The sequence below is a fragment of the Balaenoptera musculus genome, chromosome 11 (assembly GCF_009873245.2).
Source record: "Balaenoptera musculus isolate JJ_BM4_2016_0621 chromosome 11, mBalMus1.pri.v3, whole genome shotgun sequence".
Classification (NCBI taxonomy): domain Eukaryota; kingdom Metazoa; phylum Chordata; class Mammalia; order Artiodactyla; family Balaenopteridae; genus Balaenoptera; species Balaenoptera musculus.
Genome location: NC_045795.1, coordinates 67,543,192 through 67,563,120, shown reverse-complemented (window position 1 = coordinate 67,563,120; position 19,929 = coordinate 67,543,192). Strand labels below are relative to the sequence as shown.

The window sequence follows — 19,929 nt, the reverse complement described above, 5'->3', positions numbered from 1 at the left end:
AATGTTTCAGTCTTTCCTCTTCCCTTTTCCTTCTCTTTAGCCACTGTAGTTTAGTGAAGCAAAATAAATAGGCCTCTGTCTCCACTGTTGGAGACCCAGGCAATTAAACTTTTGAGGGGCTGCACACAAGTTAGAGACCTATGAACCCTCATAGGAAGTTAAAGCCAAGGCGCATGGTACCTATTTTGTGATCAGATATTGTTTTCCTTTGTTAGAGATCAACTTTCCTTCCTTTTAAGGCAAAGAATCCCTTATGCGAACCATCACAACAATCCCGATGACTACAAAGAGGATAATGCAACTGTTCTATATCTTGAATGTGGTGGTTCCACAACTGTATGGGGATTTTAAAACTCATAAAACTATCTCTGAAAAAGGCCAATTTTTACTGTACATAAATTATACCTCAATGGAGAACACCAACAACAATCTGGTTTAAGTAACATGCAAAAATGTGTAAGATACAATGCTAAAGTGGGGGGAAAATGACAGCATCTACAGCTTATGTTGATATATGAATAAGGAGGAGGATATCAGAATTTAAAACTGTGCTTTGTTGAATGAGATAATTTTCCCTTTCAAAAATTTACTTGTAATTGATGCTATGAGTTTTTTGAGCTATAAATACGTTTTAAAACTTAAAGATGAGTGTTTATAAAATGTGTGGAGCTGAACACTTAAAATTAGTTCGTTTTATGCACTTTATATATCAATTACAAAGTTTTTAAAGAAGGCTTAAAGAAAAGTTGCGGGTGATGGTCACAAGAGTGTACATCCAAATGAAAAAAAAAATTCACCCAAATGAAAAAAAATTCATCCACTTAAAATTTATACAGTCTACCGTATAGTACACCTTAATTTAAAAAATACATAAATTTAAGTCTTCTGGCGATGTGGTGGACACGCGGTCAAAGCCCGACGGCGATGACTCATACCCAGAACAGGCCTCCTGGAGCGCAGCCCACCCCCGCAGTACCTGCTCTCGCTCTGCCTGCGGCTGGGACGCCTGCAGGGGGCGCCCGAGTCTCTCGGGGGAGTTGCGACCCCGCACAAAGACCCACGGCTCCCGAGAACCCGGGGCCTTGGGGCCCAAGGTGGGGAAGGACGTGGGAGTCCCCGCCCCTCCCGCCCCCCAGCGAGTCGGGGAGTCGCCGCCTCTGGCCACCCAGCCACACCACTCCCCGCCGGCCGCGCTGACGTCACCGCCCCGCCTCCCCGCCTCGCTCCGCCGTTCCCGCCCCGCCCCCTTTCCCGGCTGGCGCCGCGGTGAGGCTCCTCGCCCTCAGCTTCTGCCTGTCGCCCCAAGATGGCGGACACAATGAACCGGTGCCGCGCCGGTTGGCCCTGAGGCGACCGTGAGGAGGACCGGTCTGCGAGACCCCATAGTCCCGGCAGAAGAGTGTTGCACAAGCAGGAGGAGGAAGAGGAGGAGGCGGCCCGACTGTCGGCCGCTCTCCAGCCCGCCGCCGGCGCGGCGCCGCGCCCGCCCCGCCCGGGTCGGCCCCTCGGCAGCCCGCCCGTTCGCCGGGCTCCGCCCCGGCTCTGCGCCGCCGCCGCCTCCAGCAGCCGCCGCCATGAAGCTGACCGACAGCGTGCTGCGGAGCTTCCGCGTCGCTAAGGTGTTCCGCGAGAACTCGGACAAGATTAACTGCTTCGACTTCAGCCCCAACGGCGAGACGGTCATCTCGAGCAGCGACGACGACTCCATCGTGCTCTATGACTGCCAGGAGGGCAAGTGAGTGCACCGGTGGCCTTGGGCCCGGGTCTGAGTCCCTCCCGCCCTCCCCGTCGTGGCCCTGCGCTCCCCCCGCGGCCCGCCCTCTAACCCGGTCTGGTCCGCGGCCTGTATTGCACACGCTCCTGCCAGGGCTGCGTCCCCTCCGAAGCCGTCCGGGAGACCTTTTTTTTTTCTTTTAAAATAACGATAGCAATAATAGTAATCGTATTTTTGTTTTGTCTGTCTTCGGTCTCCTCACAGAGAGCCTTAGCATCTCTGGCCAAACCACACCTTGACCTTGACCTTTAAACGCAGGGTCCGCCCACCGCTGCCCCAGCTGGTAGCTTTTCCGCTACTCTGACTCCGTCGAAGGTGCCAGTCTGCTGTGGCCCCCGCGCAGAACCGCAGAGGCTGCTCTGCTGCTTCGTTCAACAGCGGCAGCTCGCTCTCTCTGCGCTCTGCTCGGTGACCTCGATTCAGCCCTGGCACTTCACCCGTCCCCTGCCCCTCAGCTTCCCGCCGCCTTTCTGCCGGAAGGCCGCGTGGGTTGCAGTTGTTAGCTGTCAGGATTTATTTGTTGCCTCTTTGGGCCCCCGACTTTTCCTTTCTGGTCCAAATCATTCTTTTGCTCCCTCAGTCCCGATGCCCACGTTTATAGTTAACTTTTTACCTGCATCCGAAACTTTTCCTTTTTGCCAGACACACCTGGCTGTCGCTCCCAACCTGAATGTGAACCTCCTAGTAGAACAAAGAAAGCATCGTCTAACAATTTCGTGTTTCTTCTTATACTTTTTTTTAAAATTACACTTTATGGTCCGCTTGGACTTATCATAATTCCGAGTCTGAACATGACATTTCTAGGTTGTCCCAAGTCCTCTGGAGACCCACCACACCTGTATCTCTGCAAAATCTTAAAAGCACAGCTTTTTGCCTTTTTCCCTGGGGACTTGTCAGCTTTCCCCTCACCCCCGCCCCAGACTTGCTTTCTCTAAATCCTTGCTAAATTGTGATCTCCTTTTTGAATCCTTGGGTTTTTCTTTACCTTCTCCAGCTGTTTCTTTTGTCTGTTTTGTGTAAACCAATGTCTTCTATAAGCTTTCTTTTGGAACTTGTCTTTTCATTTGTAAATTTGGTTATCTAAAGTAATGCTGTATTGGTCTGAGCTATATTGTTCTGCCCAATTTTTTGCCATTTGGGCTGTGGAAAAAGTATTATGTAACTGACTCTGGATCTGCTTGCGGTATGTGGAAGAGTGGCCTATAGTGGTGGTCCTGAGGGAAGAGAGAATTGTTAGCTGGACTGATGCTGAGAGATGTGAGTCAATGTTATTCATTTCATAGATGGGTTTTCGTCCAGGTCCGGCCACTTGCATTAGCCTGGAATAGAGAGTAACGTATAAAGCTAGGGTGGAGATTGGGGTTGTGGGGTCCTGGAGCTAGAAGTAAATTGAAGCTGACTTGCTTGAAATGTTTAGTGCTTGTGCACAGATCAGAACCTCTCCCTGGATGAATCTGAGGATGGAGATGTATATCCTCATTCAAAGAAAATGAAGGTTGTAGCAGCATTTCTTCACAGTTTGTCTCCAAATACTGCATAATTTCCGCGGTTGGTAGGAATGACATTGACTTGAAGGCTGTCTTGTTAAAAGTAAAATGTTAATTTTATAACATAATGCAGTTTATTCATTCATGTAGCATTTTTACATAATTATAAACTTGCAGAAAAGTTACAGCATTGTTTCAAAGAACTCCCAGGATCCAATAATTGGTTACATTTTGCTCTGTTTGCTTTGTCATTCTCTGTAGATACACACACACACACACACACATATATATATATGTACACACACACACACACACACATCTATATATATATATATTTTTTTTTCTTTCCCTGAACCATTAGAGAGTAATTTGGAGGTATCAAGCCCCTTTATCCTAAACACTTCAGCATGGATTTCCTAAGCACAAGGACGTTTTCTTAGGTAACCAGAGTACAGTTATCCAAATAAGGGAATTTAACATTGATACAGTAGTATACAGCACGCTCTTTAAAATATTCATATGGATTAATTGTGACCTTGTTTCATTGTGATCTGTGGTCAGAGAGTGACCTGATAGGAGACCTGGGTTCTAGTTTGGCCTTGTGACCAGGTATGTGACATTGGTCAGATCACTTCTCTGGCCTCTAGGAGTCCGTGATCCTAAGTGGTAATGTGAAGAAAAAATTTGCCACTAGTGTAGGTCAAACCAACATTGGAAGAAAAGTAACATTTTCTTGGAAGGCACAGTATCTTTATTACATGGTACTAATGTTGGGAGTTTGAAAATGGCTAAAACAAGATTCTTTATGCTTAATATTTTCCATGTGTACTGTTCACTTAAACTTTCTTTATAATAGAGTTCATCCATTGAGTGATTTTTAAAAATTTTTTTAATTTTAATTTTTTGGCTGCACTACATAGCATGTAGGATCTTAGTTCCCCAACCAGGGATCGAACCTGCGATCCCTGCATTGGAAGCACAGAGTCTTAACCATTGGGCCCCCAGGGAAGTCCTGAGTGTTTTTTTTTTTTTTTTTTTAATTTGAAAGTATACAAAGGATATTATCTGTGGTAGGTGATGCGAATTATTCAGAGAGAAGGATTTAATATTATTTATTCGTACCTGATCACCAGAATCATAGTTTGTGCAGAGAAGCTTACCACAATATTCGTGAAAGAATGTTATGCATAAGCTCTGTAAGATCCTCTGAAATGGATGCATTAGGATCTTGCTTTCAAACTAGGAAATGATATGAGGTAAAAGATTTGTGTTATTAAGAACAAAATCTCAGGTTAATATTATGGATATATTTGGATATGGATATATTTGAGACAAATAGGCCGTATATAAGTGAAACTGAAAATTTTCCTTTAACATTGGTTCTTCAGGCTCTGTCTTCATTATTGTAGGGTAAATACTGAGATAAGTAAGCTTCTGTTTCCATTGGTAGGAGCAAAGTCAACTATCTTTTGAGAGCAAGCACACATTCACACGCACGTTCACTCACTCACTGGTTACCACACAGTAACTACATGGCAGAACCCAGGGTGGTGGACTTGACAAGGTAGCATTTGAGCTGCTCTTTTTGTTTATCTGATCTTTCAGTAAAGGTAAAAATGTGGAAAATTCAGTGCATTTGGAGTGAGAAGTCTTGTTTGTAAATAGGTTTAATATAAGGAAACCCTTGACGTCACAGAAATTGAAAGTGCAAATGATTAAAGTTCCCTGAGTCATCTGATTGTTTAGCATCTAGGTTTCAAGAGGTTTTTACATTGAGAGGGTGAACTTCTTTTTCATAAATTAAATTCTTGAAAAACATTAACATAGGATTTATGAAATTCTCCTATACCTAAATGTAGAATATTATGAAGTTTTTGGTTAAATATTTTGCTGAGATCAGTTTCAGCTTGATCTTCAGGGTGCTATAGAAGAAGATAACATTTAAGGAACTTCAACAAATGGACTGATAACTTCTAACTTAGAAATATGTGATTTTACATTTAAGTAAAGAGAAAAGAATCAATGACTAGTTTTGTTAGGGAGAGTGAGGTTTGTCTTGTAAAAGGCTCAGTAAGTGCTTTGGACCTGTAAGATAGAGAGGATGGAAATATTAGGTTATATTAGGAAAGGCAGTTTTGCATCTGGTTTCAGTTTTGATAAATCATTTCTTCTTAAAGAAAGAGCTTCTTTCCAAGTGAATGGCTTAAGTTCTGGCCTCATTGGTCTGGCCTATTCCCATTTTCCTCTTTCTTGTAAGTTATGACTTGTTTTGTGTGTCTTTCTTCCCAAATAGCTGTACTTCCTCTCAAAGCTTACTTTTGAACATTGTAGTAAAGGCTGATTTGAGCCCTCAGATTTACTTCCACTTCCTAACTTTGGCATTTGGTATTCAGAGGTGAAAAGCTGTTGCACTTGATTGATTCTGTTTGTTTCCACCCTTTTGGAAGAAATTCTGTTTCTTTTCAGTGTTAGAGCTTACCAAGAATCTTCACCCTTCCCACATCATTGAAGTGCTTCTCTTTATATGAAGATCCTAGATTTTGGTGATGGAGGATTTTGATGGTTTTCTTTCTCTGTCCATTTCCTCGTCAGACCAAAGAGAACCCTGTACAGTAAGAAATATGGCGTGGACCTCATCAGATACACTCATGCAGCAAACACAGTCGTTTACAGCTCTAACAAAATAGACGGTAAGCAAGCCTTCTTTTTAGGAAGTTATGGTCATGGTTTCCTTTGTTAAATCATTCACGGAATCTTTGTACTTCTGTTTGGTTATAGTTACTTTAAATTCTCCTATGATGTTAGCTGTGCTAACATTGTTATGACTGAAGGGATGCTGGAAGCAAGCAAGCCATTAGTACTTTTGAAGGACTTGAAACTGAGTATTCAAGGTCTCCAGTTTAGAGTGGAGAGTGGAAATAGGAAGCCACGAATTGTATTTACGGTTTGAACTTCTTGAAACTTGAATACTTTTAGAAGAAATAAAAGGAAAGAATACTTGACAGCAAGTGGTAAACAATGCTACCTTCCCGTTCAGAATATATAGATTTGAGAAAAGTTTTACAGATGCTTGAGTTATGGTGGTTTAGCAGACATTAGAAGAGTTTTTGGTGTGTGCCCAACCATTTATGGTCTGTGTCACAAAGGACAGTATACTGACCTTAGTTATCTTTGATTCCAGGGACACTTTTTGATTTGAATTTTATCCCTTTTTCCTTTCATTTATTTATCTTATTTTTTTTGGCCGCACTGCACACATGTGAGATCTTAGTTCCCCAACCAGGGATCAAACCCTTGGCCCCTGCATTGGCAGCGTGGAGTCGTAGCCACTGGGCCACCAGGGAAGTCTCTCCCTTTTTCCTTTTAAATAAAGTTAATGTCTTTGAAGAATAAAGGCTTATTTTTAGAAATTAAACTTGTGAATTTCTTTCTCTAATAAAGGATCTCTGCCTTTACCTGCTTTTCCCCTGGGATAAGTCATTCTCAGTTGACAGATTGTCTTGGAATTGAGCTATAACTTTCATGTTAGGACTCTTTTTTTTTTTTTTTAACTTATCTCACTGATTTATTGATTGTTTCATTTTTAGCAGTACGATTTTTCTAATGTCATTCAACAAAGATTGCTTAGACCGCTATTTTGGTTATGCCTATCTCAGAGCAGATGGGTAGAAGTCTTTTCTTTTTTTTTTTTTTTTTAAATGAGACTTTTCTGCCTGTACTTGATTTTTAGTAAGTATATCGTTTATACTTTTCATGCCTCTATTTCAGAAGTGGTTTTCTAAGTAAGCAGTGCAATTGATGCTTTTGGACAAGAATATAAAACAGGATCTTGAGGAAATATATCTCTGTGATCATCTGAATGAATGGTATATTTCTTCTATTGGGGTATATTTCTTCTGTTGGGGTGTTTTTCTGGGTGATTAAATGAGGATTCTCCAAATATGGTGCAAGATGAGGCAAATGTGTGGCACTTGCAGCTTTGCTGCCAGGCCTCTGCTGTGAGGATGTTGCTTTTCCTGTCTCGAGTGCATCCGTCCTGAAGAGTTCCTCCAACGCTCCGTATCATTTTGCCTGATTCCAGGCTGAGGTAGTAGTTTGTACAGTTTGAGGGTCTATGATACCACCCGGTACAGGAGATAACTGTACAGGCCACTGCCTTGCCAGGAACAGCGCGCCAGCTACCTGAGTGGGGCGGAGAGGATGGCGACGCCCTGCTCATCTCTGGGAAAACCAGGTAATGGGGAGGAAGTCTTTTTCTGCTTAGGGCAGGTGAGTAGTTCCTAGCAGTAGAACAACCAGGAATACTTTATAGTTGTCATTCGAGAACTTTGAAGATGTTTTCAAGGAAAACCATGTTTAGTTTTGGAATATACAAAGAATGCCTTTTTCCCTCTCCCAGGTTAAATGCCCTTTTATTAGTACCCCTGTGAACCACTGGGATGACTTGGTGCTTTCAGCCTCTTTGTTCCTGTGTTGTGTTTGCCTCCAGAATGTTCTTTCTATGCTTTCCTTTCTGTATTTTGGCCCCATTTCCTATTACCTTTTTCTCAACAATTGTTTCTTATTCCTAGTCTTTTCAGAGGCATAGTACTTTCCAGTTCTGTTCTTTATGGCACTTCATTCCCTTCCCACCACCATCATTTTTTGTTTTACTTTTTCAGAAGGAATCATTTGGTTTTTAAGAGTATTTGTCTTGTTTTCCCCAAGCACAAATCTCTGTGATTATTTCTTTCTTGGAAATTGTCAAATTCTCACTGCTATGACGTGGTATAGTTCATGATTTTGATTTTTAAATGTCTTGCGATCTTTTTAATCTAAATTTTCTCATTTCTTCTTTTGGCCACTTTATAATTCACTTTTCTGCATAAGGGACCATTGGATAGTTGGTTAATTAGAAAAGAAGTAGTAGAACGTTACTTCTCTTTCCATTTTATTTAGTTTTAATGTAAATTGTGCATCCAGTTTACATTCAGATGAGGTGAGGGTTGGGTTGACATGCTGTTGGAGAACGCTGGACAAAAGTATCTTATGCCAGAGTCCAGCCTGATCCTCAGCTCAGCATGGCTGTTTAATTCTTTGAGTCTGTTTCCTCAGTAGCCATATGTTTTTCTTTAAGGTTTGCCATTCTGTGGGCATTAAAACTGTTGTGGTTTTTTTTTTGGGGGGGGGGGGCGCATATTTGCAGGACAAGTTTCATTGTAACTATGCAGAAGCCAAAGATTGGCAGCAATAGTGATTTTAAACATTGCTTTATAACGCTGTCAACTTGAGAACTCTGCTTTTGAATTATGTGAAATCTCTAGTCCCGTGAAAAGGAGTTATTAACTATTATTTATTCATACCTTGCTTGGGTTATGGAAAACAATGAATTCTTTGACCTTGTCTTTTCAAGATGAAAATGCAAAGTAAATTCCTTTAAAAATAGTAGGATATCATCATGCCTTATTTATCTTCTTACAGATACTATCCGTTACCTGTCCTTGCATGACAACAAATACATCAGATACTTTCCTGGACATAGCAAAAGGTAAGACGCAAGTGTTACAGAAGTAGATAGTTCTTTTATCCCTGAGGTTATCCAGAGAATGAAAGAGTGGAGAGATTTTATTAGTGAACTGAAGCTAGTTTCTCACTGCTGTTTGGCATACCTCTTAATCTTCTCTTGTTAACCTTCCCTAAACAGTCAACTCATGATTAATCGAGGTTGTAGAGGCCAGGGGTAGGACTTCATAGATAAACCGAAACCTCAGTTAAAACATTAATAGGAAGAATGTGGATTAAAGATATTCAGTGGAAACCTATGTAGTAAAAATAACATTTGGCATTTAGGGATCCCAAATATCAGACATCCCTTAATGAAAGTACATTTACATGTTTGAGGCCTTCCAGTATAGGTGGCCCCCATTTCAGCATGCCCCTGCTCTACATAAATGTGTTCCACATGAAGAGCTTAATGAGGATGTAAAAAAAAATTAATAAAAGTGTTGGCTTCCCTGGTGGCGCAGTGGTTAAGAATCCTCCTGCCGATTCAGGGGACATGGGTTCGAGCCCTGGTCCAGGAAGATCCCACATGCCGTGGAGCAGCTAAGCCTGTGCGCCACAACCACTGATCCTGCACTCTATAGCCTGCGAGTCACAACTAAGCCTGCGTGCCACAACTACTGAAGCCCACGTGCCTAGAGCCCATGCTCCGCAAAACAGAAGCCACTGCAGTGAGAAGTCTGCACACCGCAACAAAGAGTAGTTCCCGCTCACCACAGCTAAAGAAAGCCCGCGTGCAGCAACAAAGACCCAACACAGCCAAAAATAAATAAATAAATAAATTTATTAAAAAATAATAATTGTCCTTTCATACTTTTTGAAAGTCAAGAAACTTGTTTCCTTATTTTTTTTTTAAGGTATATATTTATTTATTTTATTTTTATTTTTTTTGGCTGCGTTGGGTCTTTGTTGCTGCGTGCGGGCTTTCTCTAGTTGCGGCCCTCGGGGGCTACTCTTCCTTGCGGTGCGCAGGTTTCTCATTGCGGTGGCTTCTCTTGTTGCGGAGCACGGAGTCTAGGCGCATGGGCTTCAGTAGTTGCGGTGCGTGGGCTCTAGGGCATGAGGGCTTCAGTATTTGTGGCGTGCGAGCTCAGTAGTTGTGGCTTGCGGGCTCTAGAGTGCAGGCTCAGTAGTTGTAGCGCGTGGGCTTAATTGCTCCGTGGTATGTGGGATCTTCTCAGAGCAGGGATCGAACCCGTGTCCCCTGCATTGGCAGGCAGATTCTTAACCACTGAGCCACCAGGGAAGTCCCCCTTATTCCGTTCTGTAATGCAGGTTGCTTCTCTCTGTCTCTTATCTCAATTCCCCTGGTATTTTTCCTCCAGTTTTTCAAGTTTGGGCTGAATGTTAAACACATTTTCCCTTGGATGATATATTAATCATTGGTGCTTCCCTTTGCAAATGTACAGTAACCCTGTATAGCTTGGAGTGGTTCAGAGCCCTGACAGGAGGTAGACCGAGAGCACCGTTTTCAGCTGCACTTCTGATTGGGCAGGGGCATTTCTGCGTTGCTGAAGATAAGAGGTGGCAGCTGTTGGTTACTGTGTAGTTCAAAGAATGGCTTGTGACAAATAGATGTTTTTGCTTGTTTATAGTCAAATTAATGTTCACAAATATACTGTCTGTAATTAAGACTTGATTGCAGTTGTTTGAAATTCTTTCCAGTCTTCCCAGTTGCCCAATTTCTTGACCTCCTGACCTCCGGATTCTTAATAGATGACTTTGTCCCTCCCTTTTTGAGAAAATCAAGGCCATCCAAAATGAGTTCTTTTCGACTCCTATCTCTTTCACCTAAACTTCTCTCTTCCTTAGAACACTTTCCCTGAGAAAGAAGTAGCCTTTTCTTCTTTGAGAAAACCACCCCCTCTGTTTTTACTTCCGTCTCCTTACTGGACTTTGCTGCCCACAAACTTAGTCGGTCTTCTAAATTTATTTATTTTTATTTATTTTATTTTTGGCTGCGTTGCATCTTTGTTGCTGCACGTGGGGTTTCTCTAGTTGTGGTGAGCGGGAGCTACTCTTCACTGTGGTGCGCAGGCTTCTTACTGCGATGGCTTCTCTTGTGGAGCACGGGCTCTAGGCACGCGGGCTTCAGTAGTTGTGGCACTCGGGCTCAGTAGTTGTGGCTCACGGGCTCTAGAGCACAGGCTCAGTAGTTGGTGGCGCACGGGCTTAGTTGCTCCGTGGCATGTGGGATCTTCCCCGGGCCGGGGCTTGAACCCTGCAGGCGAGTTCTTAACCACTGTGCCACCGGGGAAGCTCTACTCACCAGGGGAGCCCTACTCGGTCCTCTTTATCTTCCTTAAATTTATTTCTTGAGCATGTCACCCACTTTTTTTTTTTTTTTTTTATTTATTTATTTATTTATTTATGGCTGTGTTGGGTCTTCGTTTCTGTGCGAGGGCTTTCTCTAGTTGCGGCGAGCGGGGGCCACTCTTCATCGCGGTGCGCGGGCCTCTCACTGTCGCGGCCTCTCTTGTTGCGGAGCACAGGCTCCAGACGCGCAGGCTCAGTAACTGTGGCTCACGGGCCTAGTTGCTCCGCGGCATGTGGGATCTTCCCAGACCAGGGCTCGAACCCGTGTCCCCTGCATTGGCAGGCAGATTCTCAACCACTGCGCCACCAGGGAAGCCCTCACCCACTTCTTTTCACCGTCAAACATAAAAGAATAATCTGCATATTCCCTTCTCCACCTCCTCATACTCACTCACTGTTTAACTCACTCATCCAAGCCAAGCTGTTTACTCCCCTTTCCCTGCTGCCTCCAGGTAAAATCCACTGCCTGGGGCTTTTTTTGGTTAACCTCTCAGTAAAACTTTTTTTTTCCTTTGGCTTCTCATCTTGGTTCTGTTTTTGCTATTTTTTGCCTCTCTTTCTCTTTTTGACTCTAAACAAGGTTCTACCCTAGCTTTTTTCTCCTCCTCTTGGTATTTGGGCCATCACTGATTTCATTCACCTCAGATAGCTTCCCAAATCAGTATTTTCAGCCCATGATTTCCAGACTCAACTTCTACCTACAGGTCCAATACTCCATCCATCGTTAAATTCCTTGGGCTAGCTCTTCTGTCTGCCTCATGTTTCTTCACCCCTGTCCCTTCCAATTCTCCCAGCTCAAAGGCTCTGTTACCTGTTCACTACTTTTTCCCTGCCTTCACATCCAGTGAGTTGTTAAATCCCGTTGATTCTACTTAGGTTTAACCTCGTGTGTCATTCTGCTCCATACGCCTTTACTTCTGTCCTAGCTCAGGTAAATTATTGTCAACTCCTAATCTCCCCATCCCTCAGCATCCTGCTTCTGCACCCTGTTTTTACAGTTCTGACCACAGCCTCCCTCGAGAAACCTTGGAGTCAGATTCTTTTCCCTCTGCCTGACCCATTTTCCCAGTGTTATCTCCCACCACTCCAGTTGAAGTGAATTCTGGGCTGCTTCCTGAACTGCCTCATGCCTTCCTATCTGGCAACTTCCAGAAAGGCCACTCCCATTGAAACCCTGTTCACCACAGGTGCTGCTTCTTCCTGAAATCCTTCTCTGACCCTCTCTTGGAGTTGTCTGGACTAGACAGTTAAGCTTCCTTAGAGTTGAAGTCGTGTTCCTCCTTGTATTCCCTCTACCTCTCATCGTAGAGCCTTGTGCCAAGATAGACTTCCTCTGAGCTTTTGACCTGAATACTGACCTAAAATTACATGTTCATATGCATTCTGCTCACTCCGTTTTATTACCACCTCAGCATTCCCAGGAGATTTTGGCTTAGAGTATCATTAAAATTTTTAAGTTGATGATCTAGTGCAAATGTTAACTTAGTGATATTGGAAGAATTTTTTTTTTTTGGTCAAAAACTTTATTTTTAAGGAAAAAAAGTACATTTGTCCATTTTTTACTCATGGCATACATTTGTAATTCTTTCTAGTGGAACCAAAACTTCTTGAACCCCTTTCAGAGTCATCCAAAATTTGAACTTCCTCTATTTCTACATTTAAAAAACCCATTCACAAATGAGCTGTGCAATTTGATCTGCTTTTTGTACTCCAGTTTTTTTTTGTCAAAATGAAACAGTACAACACCAACATTTCCTCTGTAATCTTCACCTGTGACACCAGCTCCTATGTCTGTGAAGCGTTTTTTAGCCAAGGCAGAATGTGGAACTACTCTTCCATAACACCCAGAAGGAAGAGCCATCTGAGTGTCCATTTTCACAAGGGCTTCCTCTATAGGTGGTACTACAGACTCATAGGCACTGTACAGGTCATAGCCCATGGACCTCAAGGATCCCTCTGGTTAGGGCCGTGGCATGCTCCAAGAGGCAAGTAAAGTGGAGTCACATGCCATCCTTCTCCACAGGCTGGGCCCAAATGCCGGGGAGATGATGGGTATCTTCAACGCAGAGCATGGCAGAGCAAGAACATGAGCAGAGGGGACAAGAGAGCTCAGGATGAGGCCTTGGAAGAAGTATTTTTCAGTGAGTGACTGGTGTAACCATAAGAGGGGACCCATATCAGAAATATAGCATAGGCTATTAGCATAGGGCTGTGGCTCTCTAAGTGTGGAGCCCAAACCACCAGTCTCAACATCACTGAGGAGCTTGTTAGAAACACAGATTCTCAGACCTCACCCCAGACCTACTGGATTAGAAATTCTGGCAGTGGATCCCAGCAATCTGTTTTAACCCACCCTCCAGGTGATGCTGGTACCACTCAGGTTTGAGAACATCAGTATAGTCCACAAACCTCTAGTTAAGGAATCATGCTTTTTTTTTCTTTTAATTGAGATATAGTTCAGTACCATAAATTCACCCTTTTAAAGTGTACAATTCAGTGGTTTTTAGTATATTCACAGAGTTGGGCAACCATCACCACTATCTAATTCCAGAACATATTCATCACCCCAAATAGAAACCCTGTACCCATTAACACTCCCCATTTCCCCTCTTCCCAGCCCCTGGCAACCACTAATCTACTTTCTGTCTCTATAACTTTGTCTATTCTGGATATTTTTTATAAATGGAACCAGATCATATGTGGCATTTTGTGTCTGACTTCTTTCACTTCATACATGTTGTGATATGAATCAGTACTTCATTTCTTTCTTTTTTATTTATTTATTTTTGGCTGCGTTGGGTCTTCGTTGCTGCGCGCGGGCTTTCTCTAGTTGTGGTGAGTGGGGGCAACTCTTCGTTGTGGTGCGCAGGTTTCGCATTGCGGTGGCTTCTCGTTGCGGAGCACGGGCTCTAGGCTCGCGGGCTCAGTAGTTGTGGCTCGCGGGCTCTAGAGTGCAGGCTCAGTAGTTGTGGCGCACGGGCTTAGTTGCTCTGCGGCATGTGGGATCTTCCCAGAGCAGGGCTCGAACCCGTGTCCCCTGCATTGGCAGGCGGATTCTTAACCACTGCGCCACCAGGGAAGCCCCAGTACTTCATTTCTTTTTATTGCCAGATAATATTCTTGTATGACAATAACACGTTTTGTTTATCCATTCATTAGGTGATGGACATTTGGGTTGTTTCCAGTTTTTAGCAATTATGAATAATGCTGTTGTGAACATACATGTACGGGGGATTTTTTTGACATATGTTTTCATTTTTCTTGGGTATATACCTAAGAGTGGAATGTTTGGATCATATAGTAACTCTAACTTTTTGAGGAAGTGTAAAACTTTTTCAAAGCAACTGTACCATTTTACATTCCTACCAGCAGTGTATGAGGGTTCCAGTTTCTCCACATCCTCACCAACTCTTGTTATCTCTCTTTTTGATTATAGCTTTGCTAGTGGGTATGAAGTGGTATCTCATTATGATTTGATTTGCATTGGAATCATATATTTTTATGCTGTAGCTTTAAGTTGCTTTTTTGATTATACTAATTGCCTTTGATTGTTCCAGATTGCTTGCGTATGTGTGTTTCTTAAAATGGAGTTTTTAGGAGAACACATATATATAGGTAGGCAGGTAAAGTGGTTTAGAGTTCATATCCAATTTTTGTTAATATTTCGCTTCAACTCTTATTTATCTTGATGCATTGCAGGGTGGTGGCCTTGTCCATGTCACCTGTGGATGACACTTTCATTTCTGGGTCTCTTGATAAGACCATTCGGCTCTGGGATCTCCGGTCTCCTAACTGCCAGGTAATGTTACCTCACAGTTACACTTTAAGCGTTTTCAACTCTCCCTCTCAAGGAAGGGGGGAAAGCAGTGATTCTTTTCTGGGATCCCAGAGTCTTTAAATTTTGGAGAAGATCTTTTACTGGTAGGAAGCTGGTAATTAAGCTAATACCTTAATCCAGTGCATACTTATGATGATCTGTGGCTTAGTGCTTTAAAAGCAGTTTTCCTGGAGCCTTTGAGCTATAGATTTTAGACTCCAGGGATTTGTTTTTATTTGAATTCAGTGTCTATAAAATTATACAGTTAGGGTTGATCTGAAATCAATTGCATGGAGACCTGGGTTTTTTTAACTTCATTTTAGTTAGTCTTGTGTTTGCTTTTGGTAGGATCCTGGGTTCATTAACTTTTTTAAAATTTCTTTTTTCTCAGGGTCTCATGCATTTACAGGGCAAGCCAGTTTGTTCTTTTGATCCAGAAGGATTAATTTTTGCTGCAGGTGTCAATTCTGAAATGGTCAAACTTTATGATCTTCGCTCTTTTGATAAGGTAAATCTTTGAATCTTTGAACCGTCTTGATATTATGGAAGTTTTGAAGGGTGAGATGGACATTTAAGAGCCTTTTTCTACAGTAGAGGAGGTATGTGGTAGATATTAGAAAGTGTCAGAGCAGTACTTCATCTTCTGCTTTCCCTAGTCAAAAAGGAATCTAAAGGGATAGAATGAGATTTGGCTCTGGCAGAAGGAATTATTGATTTGCCTTGGGCCTACGGCTGCTGTCTGTCTTTTGCAGGGGCCATTTGCGACATTTAAGATGCAGTATGATCGGACTTGTGAGTGGACAGGACTTAAATTCAGCAATGATGGCAAACTCATCCTCATCTCCACCAATGGCAGCTTCATCCGTCTGATCGATGCATTCAAGGGAGTGGTGATGCATACGTTTGGGGTGAGCTGACAACTTTGAACCATGTTTTTTTTTCCATACTCTACCTTTTTTCCATGCTCATCCCTTCTGAGAATTGTGTCAGCTAGTTGGTGGAGACCGGCAGTTGTCCTTGGCTCACTCGTCGAGGCATGGGACTTGCATTTCTTCCTGCACGTGGCATTATTCTTTGGATTCTGAGACATTCACTTCTCACCCAATGACTCACGTTGGTGTTCAGATAATATAATAAATTCCTGACCATAAACATTTTCTGCACCTTGAATATGGAGTTGGGGATAAGGGGGTGATTTGTAAGGGGTGGTAGCCGAGTTTGAAACCTTGGTAGCACTGTGCATGAGGAAGAAAGGGTTTCACAGAAGGGAAGGTGATGTATGTACTACAACATGGATGAACCTTGAAAACATTATGCTAAGTGAAATAAGCCAGACACAAAAGGACAACTGTTGTATGATTCCACTTAAATTAGTTTCCTAGAATAGAGATAGATAGTAGAACAGAGATTGCCAGGGAGCAGGGGAAGAGGGAAATGGGGAGTTACTATTAAAGATTATGAAGTTTCTGTTTGTAATGATGAAGAGGTTTTGGAGGCAGATGATGGTCATGGTTGCATAGCATTTTAAGTATACTTAGTGCCACTGAACTGTACACTTAAAGATACTTAAAATAGTAAATTGCTATCTATATTTTACAGTAAAAATTTTTTTTAAATCAAAAGAAAAGAAGAAGATGTATGTGCTGGGTCAGTGTTTGTAGGCCATTATTTTTTGTTAATGGCACTGTAATGAGAATTGTTCTGCTTGTTTTAGGGTTATGCCAACAGCAAAGCCGTCACACTGGAGGCCTCGTTTACTCCAGACTCGCAGTTTATTATGATTGGTAAGCTTCCTTTATCCCCCGCCTTGGGTGTTACTTATCTGGTACTGTGCATTATGTTATTTCTGTTAGTTTTAACTAATTTAAGATATTATTTATTATCCTTTTGAGATAGAGTTTCTCAGATTTCTGTGTAGCATGTTATGTCAAAGGTATAGTGTCTTTAAACTGTCCTGACTTTGCTTTCTTTTCTGGGAACGGGTGTTAATGTTGGTCTTCCCTGGACCATCATAGAGTTAAACTCTACAAGCATTGGTGTAACCCTTCATTCAGTCACCTTAGTGTAGATGTTCGTAGGGTGATCGTATTCAGCCCCCTTTTTTAAATGAGAAAACTGAAGTTAGAGGGGAAGTGACTTGCCTAGGAGCAAATAACTAGGGTCTAGATCAGTTCCCAAAGTGTCTTTTCTTCACTGCCATTACTCCCTCTCCATCTCTGCTGGTGGCTGGGTCCTGAAGCTTGGCCTCTCTCCAGATGTCAATCCATGTCTCTTTGCCGCTTGTCTTTGTATTGTGCCTTGAGCTGTTGTTATATCCCTTGATCATTCTCTTCAGGTTCAGAGGATGGCAAGATCCATGTCTGGAATGGAGAGAGTGGTATAAAAGTAGCTGTGTTGGATGGCAAACACACAGGCCCCATTACCTGTTTGCAGTTCAACCCCAAGTTCATGACCTTTGCCAGTGCTTGTTCCAACATGGTATGTGAACAACGGGAGATGTCCTCCGTCTAGGGGCCCTTTCCAGTTGGGGTGGTGGGTCCTTCAATGAGCACAGTGAGCTGTGTTCTAAATAGGTACAATTACAAGCACCCAAGTTCATGTTTCTCAGCTGGTGGCTTCCCTGTTTCACCTCTATTATCTGATCTTTGGTTGGGCTGGTCTTTCACTTTTGCTCTTCTTTCCATGATCTAGGATCGCCTCTGAGCTCCCAGGAGATCTTAGGCCAGTTTTTGCTCTGGCTCCTGGTTTTATGCCCAAACTACCTGGGGCTATGCCTCACAGGTTTTTGGCTTCTTAAAATACTTTGAACCAGCCTTTTGTGGCTGTAACCTTTCAGTTTTCCATTCCTCTCAGGTTATGCTGAGTTCATCAGAAATTCTTACAGTTGATCACAACTCACCACTTAGAGTTTTCTCCAGGCCCCTGTCTCTTCCTAGACAACACTAGCAGAACAAAGCATCAGTGAGTCTCAGCCTCCAGTTTCCTCTTGGCATGTCCTAAACCTACCTGGGTATTCGGGCATGAGGCATTTCATTACTAGCCTACCCAGAACACATTGCTCCATTTCTTTCTTTTTTTTTTTTTTTTAAACAAAGAAAACAGTGTCAGAAAAAAATGCAGCAAAACCATCCAATCCAGTCCCTCACAGTTTTTACAGCTCATGAATGAGAGGGTCTGTCTGAGGTCACCTGGTAGATTAGCTGTGAGGCCAAACACCCACCTCCCAGACAGCACTTCTTCTTTTCTTTACCACTGGACCACTATGTTGGAAGTTAGACAATGTTTATTTTCACATAGATAGGGGAGTGTTTGTCCACAGATTGCCAGAGTCAATTGGTCAGGAGGGAAGACCACCAACCATAACTCCTCCAACTTTGGGGTTGGGTGCCTTGATGGTGGGGGAGGGGTAAGAAAAACCCTCAGAAATGAGGAGACGGGCTTGGCTTTTTAAAGTTGACTTATGTTCTCCTTCCATCCAGGCCTTCTGGTTGCCCACCATTGATGACTGACCTGCATAGTGCTTGGCTGTTTTCTGTACAGCGAGGGTGGCCAGTAGGAAAAAACTCAGAGGGAACTAAGATAATAGTGAGATTGGATCATTTGACTGGGCTGCAGAGCATCCTTCCACTTGGCCTTCCCAAGGATGTGCTGTACATTTGCTCAAAAGAAAAAAATTACTTTGCCAAGCTTCTTCAAAAGGACTCTTGGTGCGGCAGATTCAATCGGGACTCAGATTTTCCAGCTGTCACTGCACCGAGCTCCTCCAGAGGAGTGACCAGACTCGTGACTAGGGTATAGTGGGGCCCTCAAGACACCTTCAGTTTTGAATGTATTTGCTGCTGAGGAGTCGGTGAAGTTGTTAATTCTGCACATCCCTTCGCCCACCCCCATAAATGCGTGGGAAGCCACAGTTCTGGTTTTGAGATGCTAGGGCAGCTCAGTGCCCCTTGCCCTCACCCTGCATGTCTTGTTACTGGTTCTCCCTGTGTCATTGTGGCATTATCCACAACCATCACGTTACTTAGGTGCCAAATATTTACAGAAATAAGTCTTCATATATCTTAGGGTCAGAAAGGGACAGATACAGAAGGACCTTGCTTGCCAGGAAGCCTTGCAAGTTAGTCATGTGAGGGTGGATGATCTGGGTGTGCCTCAGGCTCTGGGTGAGGGAGGAGGGGTAGCAGATGAGTTCCTAGGGCTGGGAGGTTTAGCAGCAGCTTGGTGTGGTGCCCTGTCATCAAAACAAACACACAGTCCTTCTGGGTGCCTGCCAAGTTTGGTTGTATACAGAAGCAAGGTGGGCGTCTATTTTTGTACATGAGATACATCACGCTTTTCTGTGGGCCAGTATTGTGGAGTGAGTCTGAGTTGTTTACACTGATGCCTTCCCTGCCCACCACAAGTTGTGTACATAGTCTCCAGATGATACCACCCCTTCCCCAGCTCCCAACCAGGAGCTGGCTCTAGGCTTGTGTTATATGTTATATTTAGCCTTTTTATATATGACTTGAGATTTCTGTTGTTTGTATTTTAGCACAGTGTGTGTACACCTTCATTTAAATATATCGTATGTTTGCATACATATATACATATATGTATGTATGCATATATATATGTATGTGTGTGTATATATATATATATATATATGTGTGTGTGTGTATATATATATATATATATATATATATATATATATATATATATATTTTAAAAGTATCTGAAGGAGATAGAGTCCTCTGCCCCAGGAGAAAGACTGCATTCTTGCTAATAGTGTTTGCCACAAGTGTTAGTCTTCCCTATTACCTTTTTCCCTTTGGGAGACTGAACAAAAGCAAAGCTTTTGAGTGTTTGCTGTCCCCATGGCAGCTAAGTGAGGGTCTTGGAATGACTCCCTTTTGTTCCTCAAGCCGCACTTTGGGGCTTTCTCTGCAGTATTAGCCCCCTTTTTGCCCAGTGATGCTCTGTCTGCGCCTGTATGTGTGTGACAGTCACTTTTG

At 42.9% G+C, this 19,929-nt stretch overlaps 1 protein-coding gene and 1 pseudogene across 1 annotated transcript; one reads left to right on the top strand and one right to left on the bottom strand.

Annotated features, from left to right (window-relative positions):
• Positions 1-1,276: 1,276 nt before the first annotated feature.
• On the top strand, positions 1,277-18,601 carry WDR82 (WD repeat domain 82). Its single transcript, XM_036869309.1, has 9 exons — positions 1,277-1,735; positions 5,854-5,951; positions 8,722-8,788; positions 14,818-14,917; positions 15,327-15,443; positions 15,688-15,843; positions 16,650-16,719; positions 17,271-17,413; positions 18,415-18,601. Exons 1-9 carry the CDS (start codon positions 1,575-1,577, stop codon positions 18,442-18,444), a joined length of 942 nt encoding a protein of 313 aa, XP_036725204.1. The 5' UTR covers positions 1,277-1,574; the 3' UTR covers positions 18,445-18,601.
• Positions 11,633-13,854, bottom strand: LOC118903459 (annotated as a pseudogene).
• Positions 18,602-19,929: the final 1,328 nt, after the last annotated feature.

What these genes read in the sequence shown, in the direction of transcription:
- WDR82 (XM_036869309.1), top strand. Translation starts at nt 1,575, where the DNA reads ATGAAGCTGACCGACAGCGTGCTGCGGAGCTTCCGCGTCGCTAAGGTG. An exon ending in TATGACTGCCAGGAGGGCAA is followed by an intron (nt 1,736 to 5,853) that starts GTGAGTGCACCG and finishes TTTCCTCGTCAG; the next exon opens with ACCAAAGAGAACCCTGTACA. An exon ending in TCCGGTCTCCTAACTGCCAG is followed by an intron (nt 14,918 to 15,326) that starts GTAATGTTACCT and finishes CTTTTTTCTCAG; the next exon opens with GGTCTCATGCATTTACAGGG.